This window comes from Rhinolophus hipposideros (assembly GCF_964194185.1).
Source record: "Rhinolophus hipposideros genome assembly, chromosome: 7".
NCBI lineage: Eukaryota > Metazoa > Chordata > Mammalia > Chiroptera > Rhinolophidae > Rhinolophus > Rhinolophus hipposideros.
The window spans coordinates 22,360,410-22,380,838 of record NC_138053.1 but is presented as its reverse complement, the minus strand read 5'-3'; the positions used below and the strand labels follow the sequence as shown (position 1 = coordinate 22,380,838).

Sequence of the window (20,429 nt, the reverse complement as noted above, 5' to 3'; positions counted from 1 at the left end):
CCTTGGGTATACCTTGTTTACTTTATACCCAGTGTCTCATAAATTGCAAGAGTTAAAAACTGTGTGTGAAATGAAGGAGTTCCAAATCACACTTAAAAAAACTTATTTCTTCAGGTTTCTTTTTAAAGCCAGTGAGTCCCAAGAAAAACCCCAATTCTTAGGATGTTATTCCCATAAGCGAGCAGGTAATACGCGTTTAAAATGAATGCAAATTCATCTGGTAGAACATAATTTCGTAAGAGGATTCTGGCTGGTAACACTAGTTCTCAATTGTCCTCTGTAGCAATACCAGAACTGATTACAGTCCCACAGGGGACACACTCTCCGGGCCTAATCAGACGATGGGCTGTGGGAAAGATTTCACAGGACCAGACTTTGTTCAGCCCCAAGGAGATAGCTCTGGCTCCTACTACTTACAAGAAAAGCAACTGTGAATATGACAAGTGACTGTATTACAGGGATAGCCTGAATCTCCTCCTATTTATCTTTTTAAATTAAGACTCATCAAGCATTAGTAACAATTCACTGTAATCCACAACTAACCACAACCACCAGAGCCCCGTAACCCAAGAGAATGAATATGAACTAAAGGCCTTCTCATCTGATCAAAATCTGATCTATTATGGATCAGAAAAATGAGACAAACTGTTTAATCAATTGAAGTAAATTAGTTTCATGTTGAGCTTTTCTAATGATGATTTCCATAAGAATTAAAGCTAATAATTAAATGCCCAAAATAATTTTATATAAAACTTTAGCACTAAGTTAATATAGTCAGCCAAACATCTGTTTATGAGCCACTTGCTTCCATTTTCCATATAAACACAGAATTCCTAGAATCCAGATTTCCATAATTACACTTGATTTACTTTTAATTTTTATTAAAAATGAAAGAAATACAGTACAATTTATATACAACTATACAACATTTTAAACAGCTTTCCTATTCCTATTAAAGCTTAATATTTAAAATGTCTACATGATATGTACTTACACAGGCATGGGACAATCAAACTTTACCATCCATGTGACTAGCAGTTTTATTGCACAATGACCCATATAACACTGCATATTTGTTTAGTTCAGCCTATGTCATAAAGTGCTATTCATAGGTGGGAAAGTAACAAAGTCTACTAAACACTGAAATTCTCCATGATATTTTCTATTTGGGTTGTGGGTGGGGGAGGAGAGACTATAATTTAGTGCTACCAGCCTGAATAATAGATTTCCATTAAAAAATATACATATATTTGTTAAAAGGCTTAAGAGTTTTGGTTAGTCTATTAAATTTATTTCAAAAAAATTAACCAGTTTAAATAAAACCACCAAAGAAAAAACATCTTTCAAAATGAACATAAAATTTAGATAAAATGTAATTCTTCAAATAAAAAAAAACTTTTAAAAGGATATACACAGTCATGATTTTAGTTATTCCTAAACAATTAAATTTATATTTTTACTTATTATTATAAATGCTCATTACCAAACAGAGCCATAGAAAATGCCATACAACTGTCCAGTTAGTTATTCCACATTTTATAATATATTTAATAACATTAAAATTAACTTTTCAAACATGTAAACATAAACCAGGACAATCTGATATGTATTATTTGTGCTAAAAAATGAAAATCACAAGACATAAGAGGGAACAAAAAAAAACCCAAATATGACAAACACCAGTGTATCTTCACCAATATTTATGAAAAATGATTATTTGATATAAGTGCAAACATTTTCATAGAACTAAGAAAAATTGAAAACAAATTTTTCTGAAAAAAATCATATGAAATGAAAAACTTCATGTGTTAATCAAGAACTTTGTTTTTCCTACGAGAAACCATGTTCACCACACATGCGGGTATGTATGGGCATTACAGTGAAGGGAACGCTTTAAAATGTACATAAGAATATAACTTATGGTCTTAACAAAAAACAGTAGTATTCATTTTCCAGGCAATATACTCTTAATATTAGTTACACACCTCCAAATGCATAATTTTCCACTTAAATATACTACCATTTCTATGGCCTTTTTCTTTTTACCTATCTATACCTTTGTTTTCCTATTAAAAACAAATGCAAGACACAATGCTTAGTACTGATTTCTATCCAGAAAGCATTTAAAAAATATCTTCTTTGGACATAAACATGATATAAAAACGAAATACCAAACACAAAGAAGCATAATAAATACATTATACATGCCTATCCCCCAAAAAAGGAATGTAAGTATCAGCAACACAGCTAACATAAATTAGATTTCCTGTTCATAAAAGACAATCCAGTTACCCATTTCAGTGTTAACTAGGAAAGAGAGCATTTTTCCTGTTATTTGTGAAAGGCAGAACAGTAACATGGAAGAGGAAAGGCAGCTTAGGTTTTCTGTGTTTTAAGAAGAAACATACACAACAGACAACAGTGGCGACAGAATACTTAGATGATATGTAATTAGTTACGAAGGTTAACACCAAGGCATTATCTTGCTCACATTTTTCATCCTAAGTCACATTAGAGGCTTAAACTACACGTCCTCTTGGTATTCTAGATATTTTGCAGTGATGGGTTCTTCAAGTTGAATTCCTCCACTGCCCATTAACGCAAATGCTGGATACATCGTATGCGAACAGTCCACTTGGCGCTCATAAAGGCATTTCATGTGATCCATGTCATAAAAACCTACTTTACCTTTGTCATAGTCAAGGCAAATCCCTATACTTGTTGGCATAGGAAGAACTCTGTTTTCAGGTTCATTGGAAGAAGTAGGTGACTTGGGTATAAAAAATTTCTTCATGCCTATAGTAACTAATGTAAAGGGTTGTGAAGAATCGAAACAGGCATCTTCACTTCCGCTGTCATGCCCACTGTCTTGTTCGTATCTGAAACACAATACACCAATCAGAATCTTATCTGTGTCACCATCCATAGGCCTTCAAGCACTTTTGAAACATCTTCACAATATACATTGATTTAAAATGAAAATAAATTGTATATCAAAAACTTTCTATTAGAGCACAATTAGAAACATAAGGATTACACTGTCATTCAGAATTATACCACAGACTCCGCCCCAAACTCTGTCTTAAAAACGTCATCCACTTTTATCTAGATATATATATACACAGATGAGAACCTAAAAAATAATAGCTTTGACCTATCAAAAATAAATTGGGGAATGGGAACTGAAGGACTTCTCCAAGAGTCCTATTTACAACACAAAATCATATGTAAGAAAATTCAAAACCAAGATGTGTGCTCTAATCCAGGGAAATGCCAAACTAAATAAAATAAATGGGAACTGCATAATGATGCAGAAGAAAAAAGCATGTTTCGTTCTCCTTGGAAAAACTCCATCTCCCAGTAGGGATTTCTACATGGATCTGCAATGTAATGAAGGTGTTTTTCCCCTCTAGTATAAAATAGTATCAGCTTACAGAAAATTTTGATACAAAGTTCCTTCCATTTTTTTCCTATGCATAGTTTGCTTTTTATATATTTGTGATCATACAACATCAACAATTTTAACAAAACTTTTTACTTCTAACATTTCTCATGTTACAAACTTTTAAAACATGATTAATACTAATATTCTATCAAGTGGACATGCCACTATGTTTAATTAATCATTTTTCTGATACAATTTTCATTGTTATGTCAATTTCTCATCTTTGTGCAAAAGTTTTTCCTATCATTCAGAGTGTTAACCTGAAATTCTATTCACATAAGTGGTCAAAAATGATTTGTCTGGGCTAGTTCACCTTATACTATTTTTAAAAAATAGAACTAAACTGTACAATCTTCATTAAATAGTCAATCTCTTAAGAAATTGAAATTCTTTGCTGTGGAAACATCCTTACCATGACCCAATTTTGTAAACTCATTATGGGGGCATTTAAAGAAACTGACCCATAACAAAAGAACAACTTAATCAGTTGTGATATATGGTAATTAGAGGCATTTCACTATATATGCAATTTTTACCACATAATTAAGATAACTGATGTGATACTTTCAAAATTTAAAACTGCAAAGCGCTATCATAATCAAGAAGTATCCAAAACAGACTTATTTCCTCATCCCTCACGGCATCAGAAATTAACTGCTAAATCTCATTATTTGCTGTGTGAATACAAGAGACCTGACTCCTTTCCTAGCCAGCCACGTAAGCATAGCCAAAACATCTGAATCTAAGAAATGTACTCGAAATGTTTTAAGTAAATCCATCTATTTTCAGTCTTATCTTACTAAACAAGGATGTTTACTTTTTAAAAGAATTACCAAGTTCTAGATCAATAAAAGAATCTACCTTGGACTAACTGCATCCCGGGGAGAACGGAGCCATTCTTGTAGTTTATCACTGGAAGCAACTCCTGCTTTTACCATGTATGAATATGGTTCCACACGGAAGGCCCAAAAGTGTTTCCCTTTTGTAATTCCAGCATCTCCAATGATGTAGTCTAAGCTTGTGTAATAACCCACTTGGATCCGTTCCGCAGCAAGCAGAAGATTAAATCCAGCTCTGCTTTCTACACGGTCTCTCTTCAAGTTCAACAAGAGGTGTTCATTATTGTAGCCACATTTTTCGTCAAAGAGGAAATTGAAAACTGCAAATAGAGCTTAAAATTAGTCTGAAAATATTTATTACCATTTGTATAATGTAGCGTTAAATATATATAATGTTTTTCAAATAGAAATTACGGAAAAAAGATGGGATGTTTCATACTACCCTAGACCAACCTATGACAAACCAAAACCTCAACTTAAAAATAACTTCCAGTAAATTCTCTATCCTTTAAAATCTTCAGACATCTCAATGGTAGAAGAAAATATTTCAAGTATATGAGAAAACTTATGAATGCAGTTCCTTGAAATAGATATAGCAAATCTATTCTAAATATTTCACACTGTTGGATCTGTCCTTTTGTCACGACAATAAAGAGTTGTACATTTTCATAATAATCTGTATACATTTTCTTAAATCTTTATTCCAAATTTTATAATAGCAACTTACAGTCTTTTTATCATTCATCAACATGGCAGACATGAGAAACAGTATATAGTGTAAAAAGCAAGCAAGCACAGGATTTATGTTCATAGAGACCCAGGTTTGAATCCCTGCTCCAGCATTTAACTAGAGTTTAACCTAAACTTTAACGTCAACTAGAGAATGGAGATAACACCACTCTCATAAGTCTCTTTCAACTCAGATCCATTAGGCATAACATTGGCTGCTAGCCCCAAAAGTGGAAACAATCCAAATGTCCACCAACAGATGAATAAAGGAAGAAAATGTGGCATATACATACAATGGAATATTATTCAGCCAAAAAAAGGAAGGGAATTCTGACACATGCTACATAGATAAACCTTGAAATCAGCCAGTCACAAAAGGATTCTAAGAATCTATTATATAAGGTACCTACAATAGGCAAATACATAGGGGCAGAAAGTAGCAGAGACCACCAGGGGCTGAGGAGAGGGGGAATGGGGAGTTACTGTTTAATGGGCACAGAGTTTCAGTTCGGGAAAAATGAAAAAGTTCTAGAGATGTGAACGGTGGTGGTCCCAAAACACTGTGACTGTACTTACTGCCACTTAAAAATGGTTAAAATGGTAAATTTTAACCATATTATACCACAATAAAAAAATAAAAATAAAAACCTGTCTACTAGCAAGCTAAAACCATTATCCATATGCAGGCTGACCATTCTTCCTGGGAATACCTATAGTCCTGGCATAATTCGTGCCCAAAGTCTCCCAGTTTGCAAAATAAATTTTACCAGTCACCCTATTCATATGGCTTCTCTCAGAGAAAAGGAAGACAACTTTTAACACTTCTTTTCCTCCTGCGCCCTCCACTGTTTCTGAAAGCAGCAGCTACTCTTTTTCTTCTTCCACTTTCAGTCAGAGACTAGAAAAGCAGAAACTGCATAAACTATAAAATATTTACTTAATACCTGAAAATCCATCCTAAAACTCACTATGGGATTTTATTAAGATTCAAGAAAAATAATTTTAGCCAACTCTACCTGTTTGTATCCTAATTTTTTAAAAAAATCAGCCACAATGTGCATGAAAAACTAATAGTGGATAAATATACTTAAGACAAAAAAGGAAGGAAAGGCAGAATGCACAAAAGGTGAGCACATACGCCACTAAAAATGGGTGGGGGCCATGAGATCCACACACCCAGCGACAGAACCTCTAAGGCACAGAGCAGCAGGGCAAAATGTTTTCCTCCGAACCATAATGAACACACCTTTGGTTCTAAATGTCGCTTGTCTACGTAGACACTATGCGTAGTGTCCATGTAGTGAAATCAACTAACCTGTAAGTCACTTTCATTCTAGGAAAATCCACAGACACTCTGTAAATAGTATCAGTGGTTTTTAACTTGGAAGGGCAAGGTGGGTGGCTGGAGAAAGCTACCCATGTGGTTCTAACATATGCCTTCCTTCCCCATGTCTGGGAATCAATGCATTGGAGAGAAAACCCAGATAAGTCAGAATTAGGTTAATCAAAATTATATTTCAATATTATACCAATAAATTTTTAATACGTCTACCTAAACTCTATCTTCTAGAGATTTCTATAAACTGATCAAAAATATAGAATTATTCTATTTCAAACTTGTAAGGTAGCATTTGTGCTATTTTAATACCAAATTAATAGCCCTGCTCCCTCAAATGTCTTCCTTTCATGTTTTTCTTTATTTGATGTCTGTCAAAAATCGAATCCTATTCTCAGCCTACATGGTGAAAATTCAAGTATTCGGTCTATTTCTAAATCCTAGCTGGGTTTAGAATCTACTTTTCTACAATCTTTTACAAATGAAAGCTGGTTTCAATGTAGGTGTACATGAAGCCATTTACTAGTTCGTTTTTTATCAGTGTCTCTTCTACCTGCATGCTTTTTTTATTCTCAAGAGTCACAATACCTGGAGCTGGAGGAGTATGAAGAATCAATTCTCTGCTGCAAGGACTACAGATTGAACCCTTGTAGGCTCTTACTCTGAAAGCATAGTTACAGTTACTCTCAAGTTCTGAAATAACTTTACTTGTGCCAGAAACTTCTATCTCATTCCAAGACAACATTTCCTCATCTCTATTAATCTTCCGATATTCGAGGACATAGTTATCAGCTTTCTCCTTTTCTGGATGATACCAACTTATCAAAGCATTGTTATAAACTTTGCTCTGTTCCTCATTGAATTCTGGTACATCAATGCCTGAAAGAATTATGAAAGAGAAAACAACGTCAAACTATTGTCATTTAAGATTCTATATTTTTTCCTCAATAAAAATTATGTATTGACTTAAGTGATTCCTGTACTGTCCAATTTTCTGAATTTATAATGCTATATGCACAAGAAAAAGAGTAATTCCTGCAATATGCAACAACATGGATGTACCTTGCGGACATGCTAAGTCAGGGGTGTCCAAACTTTTTTCAACGTTTTTCACCAAGGGCCATATGCGGTAAAATACACAAACAGCCGGGCCACTCACTCGAGGTGAAGTACGTATTGCCTTACCTGGTTTATTTAAGTAAACTGAATATATTTTTGGAATTTGCTGTGGGCCAATAAAAAATGGATTGCGGGCCGCAGTTGGCCCGCGGGCCGCACTTTGGACACCCCTGTGCTAAGTGAAATAAGCCAGACATTGAAAGACAAATACTGACTGCATGATTCCACTTATATGAGGTATCTAAAATAGTCAAATTCATAAAATCAAAGACTAGAATGGTGGTTACCATCAGCGGAGGGAAGGGAGAAATGGGCAATTATTAATCAACAGGCATCAAGTTCCAGTTAAACAAGGTGAATAAGCTCTAGAGATCTGCAGCACAACACAGGACCTACAGTCAACTAACGGATTACACACTTAAAATTTGCTGAAAGGATAGATTCTAAGTGCCATCACAAATTTCTTTAAAAAAAAAAAACAGATCTGAAAAGATGTATTTGTGTTTATAACTAAAAGAAGACAGAAGAATCAAAAAAAAGAAAAATTAAGAGTCAATTTTAGCTTTAGGTACTATATTAATTCTGAAATACCATAAATTACAATTTTTAACCATATACCTTTAATTTCCACCTACTGAATAACAACACTGGACTTAAAATTTTCTATGTGTCCTCCTATAAATAATTGTTTTAATAAATATTTTAAAATCTAAGTTTGGTGAGTATAACAAAAAATTTCAATGAAACATTACACTGTTTTCTTTCATATTTTCTTCCATAGAGTTGTAAAGCAGTTTAAATAAATTTTTCTTGATATAAATATATTTTTTTAAGAAAATCAGAAACTACATAAACACACAAAAAAAGTTTAAGTAACTCAAAGATAATCACTACAATAATCTTGTGTAGAACCTGCCAGTGTTTTTCTCCCAATAGTATTCCACTATAAGCCTGTATCAACATTTAACTATTTTCAGAAACATGCTTCTAATTTTTCACTAACAATATACAAAGATTAAGATATCACAGCTAAATAATTGTGCATACCCATAATCCTTTCCATAGAATAAATTCCAATAAGCTTAACTTCTTGGGTCATATAGTAAGAATACGCTACAAAAATGACATATACATACACACACAAAAATAAATACATATTTATATAAAATCAGAGAGAAGTACATGAAATGGAAAGTAGAAGTCTCCCTCTTCTCCTTATCCCCCAGCTATATGTAGGCAATGTATAAGCATGTCTGGGTATGGTACATTTATGCAACTGAAATGTTATGCAGCCATAATGAGACCTGGAAAGTCATTCAAAATATATAATTTTAAAGTGAAAAGAGAAAGCTGGTTACAACATAACATGACTAGTATGGCCCACCCATATCCCTTTCTTTCTTCTTTTTTTTTTTTTTTGTTTTTTTTGAAACAGAATGTGCATGCAGAAAACAATGAGACCATCCCTCAGCCAAAAGCTAGAGGACTACTTTCCATTCTCATTACTGGTTCTTTGTTACACACTGATATAATCCACCTTCAACCTAATCTTTCCAAAGATTGTTTTGGGATACCCAGGGGAGGGAGGACCTTATACTCCTAAGTAAACTAGCACATGTGAGAAAAACACTCCAAGTACGCCATTTGGAAAAAGTGGGAGTACAGTATATGACATAAAATCAGCATTTGAAAGAGTAACACACACATATTTGAAACGAACAACACTGTCATAATAAACAAGGTAAGTGTATGTCTGAAAAGAGAATCAGATATAGATTGGAAAAGAAAGGTCATAATAATCCTTCAGGGTTTTTGATTTTCAACAAGACAAATTTCCTTTAATTAAATGTACAAATCCACACATCTATACCTATACAGTAGACTATAAGTATACTTTTCTAAGGATTCTAATTGTTTACCATCACTAGAAGAGAAATCTGAGGGACATAAATAAGGTGAAAGGAGAAAAAAAGAAAGGAAGACCTCCCTGCTGGGGAACAGCAAAACACAAACATAAGCAAGTGTTATGGGCTTTACTGTGTCCCCCCAAATTCATATGTTGCATTCCAATCCCCTGTTCCTCAGAATGTGACTTTATCTGGATATAGGGTCTTTAAGGGGGTAATTAAGTTAAAATGAGCTCATTAGTGTGGGCTCTAATCCAATATGACTAATATGACTGGTGTCCTTACAAGAAGAAATTTGGACAGAGATACGCAGAGGGAAGAACATATGAAAACACAGCAAGAAGACAGCCATCTGCAAGCCTAACGAGAGAGGCCTTAGAAGAAACCAACTCTGCCAACACCTTGATCTCAGACTTTTAGCCTACAGAATTGTAAGAAAATAAATTTCTGTTGTTTGAGGCACCCAGTCTGTGATATTTTGTTTTGGCAGCCCTAACTAATATAGCAAAGTAAACCATTTTAGAGTAACTTTTAGCCTCGAGATATCATTTCTAGATTTCTACCCTAGGGAAGCTCACATACACGTGCACAAAGAAACACTGTCACAATGGAATAGTAATCAGTCATAAAAAAAGATGAAACACTGCCATTTGCGACAGCACAGATGGGTTTGAGATTATTATGCTAAGTGAAATAAGTCAGACAGAAACAGAAAAAGTTGAGAACCATATGACTTCACTCATATGGGGGATATGAAACTGAAGGCAACAAAGAAACAAGACAAACAAATGAAGAAACAAAAACTCATAGACACAGACGACAGTTTAGTGGTTACCAGAGGGTAAGAGGGGGTGGTAGAAGCGGGTAAACGGGGTCAAATATATGGTGATGGAAGGAGAACTGACTCAGAGTGGTGAATACACAATGCAATATAGAGATGATGCATTACAGAATTGTACACTTGAAATCTATGTAGTTTTGCTGACCATTGAAACCCCAATAAATTTAAATTAAAAAAGAATTTAGAAATCCTAAAAGACTTAGATATATTAAAATATATCAAAAATTGTTATAAAATTACAGTAATTAAGAATTGTGAAATTGGCCTGAAGAACTATAGACCAATAAAACATAACCAGAAAAAAAAAATGAAAGCAACAAATGAACAACACAAAGAAATAAAAACTCAAAAGATGTCTATCTTTTAATGGTTTTAAATGGTTTTAACAGTTTAATGGTTACCAGAGGGTAAGGGGGGGAGTGGGAACAGTAGAAGAGGGTAAAGGGAGTCAAATATATGGTGATGGAAGGAGAACTGACTCTGTGTAGTGAGCACACAATGTGATATATAGATGATGTATTATAGAATTGTACACTTGAAACCTATGTAATTTTACTAACCACTGTCACCCCAATAAATTTAATTTAAAAAAGAAAACAAGAAAAAGAAATGCTATCGAAGGTATTCAATACGGCATGTTTACAACAGAGGAAAAAAACTGTCTCTCGGTAGTGAAATTATTTACATAAATACTATAAGCAGTTAAAATAAAGCTTTAAACCAAAACTGTGTGTTAATAAATATTCATGTTATATTTTTAAAAAGCAATTCACAAAAAAGATACATACAATGTGATGCCATTTACACAATGTTTAAAAACACAAACTAATATAGTTTTTGTGCATAAAAACAGTTATAAAAACATAAATGCAGTATGATTTTAGGATATGATGGTTATGGGCAACTGAGATGTTATGTTGCTTCATAATGTTAAACTGAAGAAAATTTGTGTCTTTTCTATACAGTGCAAATCCAGGCTGAAAAAGTGAGGTTTTGCCATTACTAAAACTTACCACTGGAGAAAAAGGACAATTCTCCAAGAAGTTCTGTTTGTTTGGATGTATTAACAACATAGTCTTCAAAAGAAGTCTGAGCCGCAGGTCTAAAGCTCCTCAAAGATTCTGTAGCTTTCTGTATTCTGCAGACAGATATACTTCATATATAAAAATGGTTCATTAAAAAGGAAAATCAGACTTAGCATCTGCAATGTGATTAACGAAAGAAAACCTCACTCAACATTCAAGCTAAAAGTGAAGCAAACGCTACTTCACATAATACAGCATCATGACCCACTCAGATGTAAAGCAGCATTTAATGACATTGCTAAGGAGATTCTAAGTTAAAAGTAAAATACCTGAGGTGGAGTTGCTTTGCTGTCTGTACAAAGCAAGACTGATCCGTCTCCTTAAGCACTTCTTGAGCATATCCCACAAGTCCATTGTTCTCTAGAAGCCCCTGATATTCTTCCACTTGAGTCTGAAATTTGTCTAGTCTCAGTTTCTTGGAAGCATCAATGGCTTTCAAAACAGATGATTTCCGCTCTTCTAGCACTTCAAAGAGCTTTTCAAAATGTGTGAGTGCATCTTCTTTGGCCCTCTCTCCATTACACTATTATAGAACAAGGGAAGCGTTACCTCATCTGCTAAATCCAAATGTCTTTTCACAAAATAACCAGAATTCAACAAAACAAACCGAAATATTGTAAAGAAAATAAATTTTGTCTGAGTTGTTTGAAATTTTCAGAACAATAATTTGGCGTCAAATACACTTAAGGAATAAGTGGCAACTTTTATTTAAACATACTTTAGAATTTTATAGTATTGCACCTTCCTTAAGTTTTTCATCTCAAAAGTCCAGCAATAAACAGTTTATTCAATTAAATTTAAAAAAACACCTACAATTTGTATACAAAGGAAACTGAGGCAGAAGTAAACTGATTTAACCAAAGACACAGTAAAACACAATTCTTGAATTTTTAATTCATTTCTAATTCAGGAAATTTTTTACCATCTCCACCCTATTCCAATTTTTTAAAAAAGTAAATCACTTTTTTAGTAAATGAAACTCAGTAAAATGACATCCTTTACTAAGATATAAAAAAATAACTCTTCAAATTAATGTAACTGAACTGTAATTAAATCCTGTGTGACTTTATGCAAATTACTTAACTTCTTTATACTTGAGTTTTTCTATTCTGAAAACTGGTATTTTTTGAAGATTAAAAAAGATTACTATTTACATAAAATGTTCACCACAATATCACAACTCTCAATAAACATTATTTTCACTGTACAACATAGCTATTCCTTTACTTGGTCAAAAAATGATCCTATCTGTAAGTGCTTGTTAAACATTTTGAATATCAATAAAATCAGAGATCAACTTGATTTTGAAAATAAGACCAGCATAGCACTCATCGTAATAGACCTATAAGCAGCAGTCAACAGAAAAAAGTCTTAAAGAACATTCTTAAAAGTTGACTATACACAGTAGAAGTGCACTGTGCATTTTCCAATGATTTCTGCCAATATTTATGACAGGAAAAGTTTTTCCAGATTCCTTCCTCTGTTTTCTTTTCCTTTCTCTGTCTTCGAACTCCAACAGTTCAAAAGGGTGGGAAAAGGGGAGGAGAGCAAGTGGTGACATTTTGGTAATATTTCAATGATCTATCAAGACATTAAACTCAGAAATATCATTATACGTAGGTAAAAAGATTTTTTTCCAGCGAAATATAATTCTAGATAAAAAGACAGTATCACAATCATCACTGAGTAAAAGTCAAGTTTGGAGAAAAATTCTGTAATGTACACGATCCTTACTGATAAGCCTACAAATGCAGCTTAGGTTACAGGTACACAAAGAAGCTAAATAATCTATCCGGGATTCCAAGGAATCAGTGTCTACCTGAATACTTGATGCTTAAATTCTTCAATTTTCAACTTACTGAATGACATACTTAAAAACAGGCACTGGGTTTCCCTTATTTCAGAATGACAGCATGACTGAGAACCAACAGACTAAAACAAACCTTAAATGACCAAAGATACAATCCCTGAAGCAACCTAATAATCTAGGTCATAATTTGCTACATGTTGGGGGATTATACCAAACTGAGTCTGTCAATCAGACAAAAATATAAAAACAAAATTCCATTTTTAAATGACTTGGAAAAACAACTTACTTAGAGTGGTGAATGCAATTAGTGAATATAAGAAAAAGAATATTAAAAATGGAAGCAATACTGGTGATATGGTACTAAGTCACATCATTTCTCAATAATTTTAACCCATTTTTGAAAACAAGTTTTCAAGAAATAGTCTCATACTAGTCAGGACATTTTTGTGTTTAATTAGAACTTGTAATCAGCAGTAACAGGTCTTCAATTTATCTCAAATAGAAAAAGAAACAGGCATTAAAGTCAGCGAAGAACATCTGGAATTTCAAAATAATATTTTATTGAAATATACCAACAGAAAAAGTGTACATGTAAGCGTAGAGATCGATGATTCTTTTCAAACACACCCATGTAACCAGAGTCCAGATTAAATAAAAGGCCATAACCACTATTCCAGCACCATCCTCATACCCTCTCCAGGTACTGATTCCCTCCTCTTTAACAACTCCTACCTTGAATCCTAACAAGATACTCTAGTTTTCTTTTCTGGTACTGTTTATAGACAGAATCACATGGTATGTACTCCACTGTATCTGGCATCTTTCTTTCAATATTATTGCAAGATTTACCTACATTGTTGCACACAGTTGTAGATACTCGTTCTCACTGCCATTTATTTTCCGCTATTGAGGAACATTTGGGTAGTTTCTACTTTGCAGCTATTACAACAAATAATGCAGCAATGAACTTTCTAATATACGTCTTTCAGTGAACAAACGTCACGTATATACTTATGGGTATCTAGAATTTTAAATAAACCTGGTCCTGTCCACATAAAGTACATTTTTCAAATGCAATCTGTTAATTTTATAAAATATAGATCATAATAAAGGCTATCATTTCCCCTATGTTACTTCTTTTGAGACCTTAAGTGCCACATAAAGAGTTAGTCGTTCTTTTCCCAGTATCATTGCTCTATCGCAATGATAGTGCTCTATCGCAGCACTGATCACACAGCATTAATGCATTTATTTTTTACATTTGTTTTCCTGGTCCCAGAAAAGCAGAAGTGAAATCTAAGACAACTTTGTACTCCTGTTACCATAGCAGAAAGAATAGGGTCATGGGGAGAGACGGGCAGGAAGTGAAGAAGGAGGTGAAGGGAGACAAAGAAGGAAGGAGATGAGGTCACATTCAAGAAAACTGCAGCTACCAGACCAGCTAGAACTGGATTTCAGCAGCCAAGAGCAGACCGAGGACACCATCTTGTCACTTTAGCTGAACTTCAGCTAATTATAACAGATTATAATATTACTAGCATGGCAGCCAATAAAAAAAATCTCCCCTCCCTGTGTTGTCCCAGAACCATGACAGTTCTGACAAGAGCCAAATAAGGACAAAAATCCCTCTTCCCCATGGTTAGCGAGGGTCCACCTGGGAATGCCTTTAACATGCCACCCCTAAAACTTGAATATTTCACGTCCTTATTTTAAGAGTAACCAATCGCTAAGCCTCTTTGTTCTTCGGGGCAGCTGCCCTTCTCTGGGCCTGCCCACTGTCACCTTCCTGAGAGTGTACTGCCCTTCTTTAATGAAACCACCAATTGCTTAGCTTATTTGGTGTATCCTTGAATTCTTTCCTGCCACAATACCAAGAACTCTTTTTCTGGCAACGCACCCAACTCATACAAATACCCTCACAATTTTATAAATGAAAACATAGTTCTCTAGATGAATAAATGAAAAATACGTAAACCAGTTTATCACTTACCTCCGTTTCTTTCATTAACAAGTTTAGTTCAGAAATTTGACTCTTCACCTGGCTCTCTTTGCCAATAAGGTAATCAATATCCTTTGAAAGCTTTTCCTGTTGGAATATATTAGTGACACAAGTAAGCAGACATAAAAGTTTAACACGGGCCTTGCAGATTTTTTTTTTTTTTTTTACACAGTCCTCATCCTATTCTTTAGCCTGTGATGAATAGACAGTACAATCAACTCTGGTAATTATCATTATTAACCCAGAGTAAATAGTTACTGGCCTTGAGCACAGAGTCCCAAGGATATACGAGAGATTAGAAGCCGGTTGAAAAAAACACAAAGTAGTGATGCTTAGATTAATCAAAAATCCTAAGTACACAAACAGTACATTTTTGTTATCTCATCATCACCCCCAGAACCCCTCCTCCTAAAGCTTCTAAGTAAAGGGAAAAGCAGCAATTCAAATAATATGCTCTTCTATCAGATTTTGTAATTCGCTCTCACACACACATACCCATACCCATATCCACACAACACAAATAGCAACAAAGACCATTCCAAAATAAGCTTCAAAGCCCATCTCAGCCTAGATATTCATTAAATAATTATCTAATACATAATAATGAAAATGCAAATTTATAAGTAGAGTTTATTACGCTTCCAGAGCTTACTGAATAACTTATTTATAAAGCAGTCATTTTGAAATTAGTATAGTTTATCATAAAGACGTCATAGTTTTGAGATCCCCCAATCTAGCCCAATCTAGAAGAAATAATATGTAATATGCCTGAAGTATATTACAAAACTAGTAAACAAACAAAAGCCCTGAAGCACCATGGGGTACCAAGTTATTACAGACAAATGTATTCAGTCTAAATAAGAACATTCAGAAAACACCTTCCAAGCCCTAACAGAGGACCTGAGCATTTCATGGTCATTGCTGACGACCTCAATGAAAGGGTAAGAAAAGGGGCAGAGATCCAACTTGTAGGAATTAGGGAAGTGAGTCTCCTACCTATCTCATCTTTTCTTTTTTTTTTTAACTTAAACCATGTAATAGGTAAGAAAATGTATGCAGAAATTAGTGACAGGTCTCTGACAGGACCCATCTTGAATTCTTTGGAACACCCAGCAATCAGACACAGTGAGTTTCCTTGAGGGCTTACTGGAGGGACAGAGGAAGAACCCATTAGGTAGAGAAACAAGATTTATGAGGACTAAAGGCAAGAAGGGACCAAAAAAGAAATTGCAGTATGTTAAGAATAGGAAGAGACATCAAATCTTGTGTCTTAACCCAATGCTTTACAGGAAGCCAAAGTTCACTGAATACAAGTATCCCATAGTCAGTAGCTAACTAGAACCTCCTCCTGCACACACACTAACCACCATCCCACAGGCTGAGGTGCTTCCTCCGTCGCAGCCTGAAAGGAAGATGACAGTTCCTCCAATACTGCAACTGCAGAAGTGCAGGGTACAGGTGGTAATATTCTTTTTAGCTACAATAGCAGAGAAGAATTTGGCTATTTAAATTGAAGTAGGGCTTGGTTCTAAGCTTAATTTAGAAACGCAAGAAAAGCTGTTGAAGAATAGATGGCAGAAATCAGAAATATGGTCTAGGAGCACCAGGGGTCACTCCCAGTAAGCTGTAATTCTTCAGCAAAGTCTCTGGCCAACCACAGCCTTTAAATGAGATGGCTCCAGCTTTCCCCATCCCTTCAGACCTAGGCAGTTCTGTGTTAAGACTAGACATGTTTTAACCAAGAATCAGTGTGTCCATTTATTCATAGGTCTCCAAAAAGTATAAGCACCAGACATTCATACTAGGCACCAAAGATAAAAGTGGAATGTAAAAAGACATGGCTACTACTTTCAAGAAGTGCATCTAATAGGGGAAACAGTTTTCAATCCTTTAGATATATTGGGGTCCCACTTCCCTAGGAACTGATCAGAGGTTAATTGCTCAAGGACCCCAAAACTGCTCAAAAGCTTTCCCTAGAGCAGTGGTTCTCAAAAATGCCAGAGGCATCAGTCACCTGAGAACTCATCAAAAACACAGAGGCCCAAGTTCCTTAAACTGGGAGTGGACTTGGCCTCCATAGTTTTACCAGGTGTTACAGTTTATTCTAATAACCACCAAAGTTTAAGAAACACTGCATCCCTCTTTTAATCCTCAATCAAAGATACCAAAAAAAAAAAAAACAGAAAAAAAAAACATTAAAGTCAAAATGAGAGAAAGAAAAGAAAGGAAGAGAAATTCATTCTTCAACAATTACTCTGAATATCTTCTATGTAAGCAGAATAGGAGAATAAAATATATCCACTATGGTCCCTTGCTCTCATGGGATTTGTAATTTTAAAGGTGATATCAGCTTTGCTATATGTCTGAAAATGTTCAGAATATTGGGAAGAGTGTATACAAAGACACTCTTCAGTCAAGAGCCAAATTATTTTAGCATGTACGACAATACTATTCACCACAAATTTCACATACCCTAAATTACAGAAGCTATATTACTTTCTCGTTCAATGGGGCCTGTTGGTAGGGATGTTTACATTTTCTACTTTCCTAAGTCTTCGTTTCTAATCATTTCTCTAAAATTATAAAGCTACCACTTCCAGAAGAAATAACAATATATGAACAAGATTCTTAACTCCCTCCTAGAAATTTCTAGAAATATAAAGGAAAATAAAACTAGGAAAAATTCCTTAGGAAATATTCCCCAGTAAAATATCAATAACTAATATAAATATAGTTGTAGAGTGGACAATTGAAGAAAGAAGAGGTAACAAACAACTCTCCTTAATGAGAAACTGTAGATATGTGAGAAATTGAAAAAATCCTAGAAAACCCGTTAGCACCCAAGCTGAAGAGACATGGTCCTGAGATGTGGCCAGACTGAGGGAAAAACAATAAACACCCAACTGCAGCCCTTTTTTCAGGGTCAAACAGAATTCCAAAGCCTTAACAGTCCAAGCAAGGTGCTCAGAGGAGAGAGTAAACTGGGTTCCCAATGGAGGGAGGTGGGAAGGAGCCCATATTCACCCCTATTCTAGAAGAGCAACTCAACAAGCAAAGGCAACAAAAAAGATAGAACCACTCTATTTTGAGTGTGTACATGTGTGTATTTCTGTTCATCTGAAGATTAACAGGAGAAATGATTATATGAAAGGAAATAAAAAACACAGGTCTTACCAGGAGAAGACTGGCAGTAGTTGCTATATCCTAACAACCTAAAAGCAAGACCCAAGAGGAATAATCTGTTTCCATGTAATTTAATCATATACCAGAAGAAAACTCAAGAAAACTGAAGACTATCTGTAGGATACAAAAATATCCAGCACCCAACAAGGTAAATTTTATAATACCTGGCAGTCAATCTAAAAATCGCCAGGAATGCAAAGGAGCATGGGAATCAAATTATAACAAGAAAACAAAAAATCAGTGGAAACTGACCTACTAATGACACAGATGACAAAAGTAGTAGACGAGGATAATAAAACAATTATACCTATACTCCACATATTCAATGTGGATGGAAGATTGAGCATAACAGACACGTAAAATGTAAAATATTGTAGATCCTGAGAAAGAAGATACCCACTAAGAAGGGCTCCTGGTGGCTAACTGGGCTCAAATTTTAAAAAACATAGCCTAGCAGCCATTTCTACACAGGGGCCTCTTAGGCACATCAGGCTTCAGGGAGAAGCCTGCACTGACTGCCTGTCTGCACTGTGTTCCTGCCACCGGAGCCAGCCCTTGTAAAGGAGTTCCTGGAACTGTGTTTCAACCAGTAGGACTGAGGCTTTCCCCGTCCAATCAGCGCTGTGTAGCTACGAGTATATCACCATCAGCATCTTCACAGACCAATCAGAGCAGCTCCATTCTGACCAACCAGGACATTTTTTCCTTTTTTGGGCAAATCCAACTGCAAGAATTTAGAGCACCCGTTTGCATGAGGATGGACCAATCAGGAACCAGAGGTAGGGACTTCTGTCTATATAAGTCAGCTTTCCTCTGGCTTGGGGAGCGCACTCTCCCTTTTCACCAAAGACTGAAGACTCTGTTCCCCCAGCTGGAACTGAAGCGCTGAAGATGTCTTAGTGGAGCAGAGCAGACAAGCAGGGCAGCGTGGAGCGGGGTGAAGCAGAGCTGCGTAGCCAGAGAGAGGCCTCGCCCCAGGGCCCCCTCACAGCCCTGCTGCTTCATCACAGTGCTGTTCTCACAGCCTGTGCTGTATCACTGTTGAGCTGCTTGCACTGAATGAAACATCCTTTTTACCACACCCCAAATTGGGGATTCCTGTTGGTGCTGAATTGGTGCCAAAGACCACTGGTTGAAGACCACTGGTTGACAATATAAAACCATATAGATAAATGAAAATTAGATATAGGCCAAAAAATGAATATACCTATCTATCCATCTATAAACATATAGAAAGGAAACAAAAATTAAAATGGGTGGTAGATTTACGATGAATTCATTCCTTTTTAAAATGTTGTTTAAAAGAGAAAGTAAAACAAAAAAAAAAACGTATTATACCACTTCCTACGTTGCTGTAGATAAACAAATGTGAAAGTTTTAAAAGGGCCATGTATAAGGTTAAAAGACAGGAATAGGAAGTAACTCCGTTGTTGATAGGTAGGGTCCCACCCAAATAAAAAAGTTTATACTAATTCTATTGGCAAGCAAAAGACTCAAATGTCTTAAAATAGCTGTCCTTCAAAGTGTGTCATTCCCATACACATGCACTGGGCTCACTTAGGGATCATAATGAAGTGTCCTCCATCCATCGCTCTTTCCTCAGAGTTCACAACTCACTTAGTAGGACAAAGAAATGCCTGGTCAGAAATACTAATCATCTAATATTGGTAGGCCATTAAGTAACACTTTACATTGTTAACTCATTTCAGTAAAACAGGCCATGATTTGATAAAGAAAAAGTTAAAGGTATAAAGTAAAATAAAGTTATAAAGAATCAAAATTTAGTTCCCAAAATAAATAAGTCCTACCTTTAAGGTTTTATAGGCACTGCTCATAGTGGATACACGGTGATTGGAATGATTACCACCCAACTTACAGAGATGACAAACTGGCCTCCTACATAATTCACAGTACATGTTTATTCTCTCCATTTCATGTTCTGGACACATTAAAACCTATTGAGTAAAGAATAAAAGTGTGATTAAGGGTCATATAGCTTGCAGGGCACTCAAAATTCCAAAACACAAAGATTTGCTTTAGAAAAATCACTAAAGACATTTAAATGAATGAAAAGTGTAAAAGGAAGTAAAAGCATTTGGTACATCGTATAAAAATTTTCTATATTAGAATCATTTT

At 35.1% G+C, this 20,429-nt stretch overlaps 1 protein-coding gene across 2 annotated transcripts in view; it reads right to left on the bottom strand.

Moving 5' to 3' along the window:
* Positions 1–848: 848 nt before the first annotated feature.
* TRIM36 (tripartite motif containing 36) overlaps positions 849–20,429 on the bottom strand; it is a gene marked incomplete at its 5' end in the record, with an annotated part of 42,666 nt that continues 23,085 nt past the window's right edge. For both annotated transcript variants that reach the window (XM_081053420.1, XM_081053419.1), the window contains 7 exons: positions 849–2,879; positions 4,307–4,604; positions 6,938–7,228; positions 11,230–11,354; positions 11,571–11,824; positions 15,102–15,197; positions 20,102–20,248. In XM_081053420.1, coding sequence (XP_080909546.1) covers positions 2,525–2,879; positions 4,307–4,604; positions 6,938–7,228; positions 11,230–11,354; positions 11,571–11,824; positions 15,102–15,197; positions 20,102–20,248 — 1,566 coding nt within the window. In that variant the 3' untranslated portion in view covers positions 849–2,524. The remainder of the gene's footprint in view (positions 2,880–4,306; positions 4,605–6,937; positions 7,229–11,229; positions 11,355–11,570; positions 11,825–15,101; positions 15,198–20,101; positions 20,249–20,429) is intronic.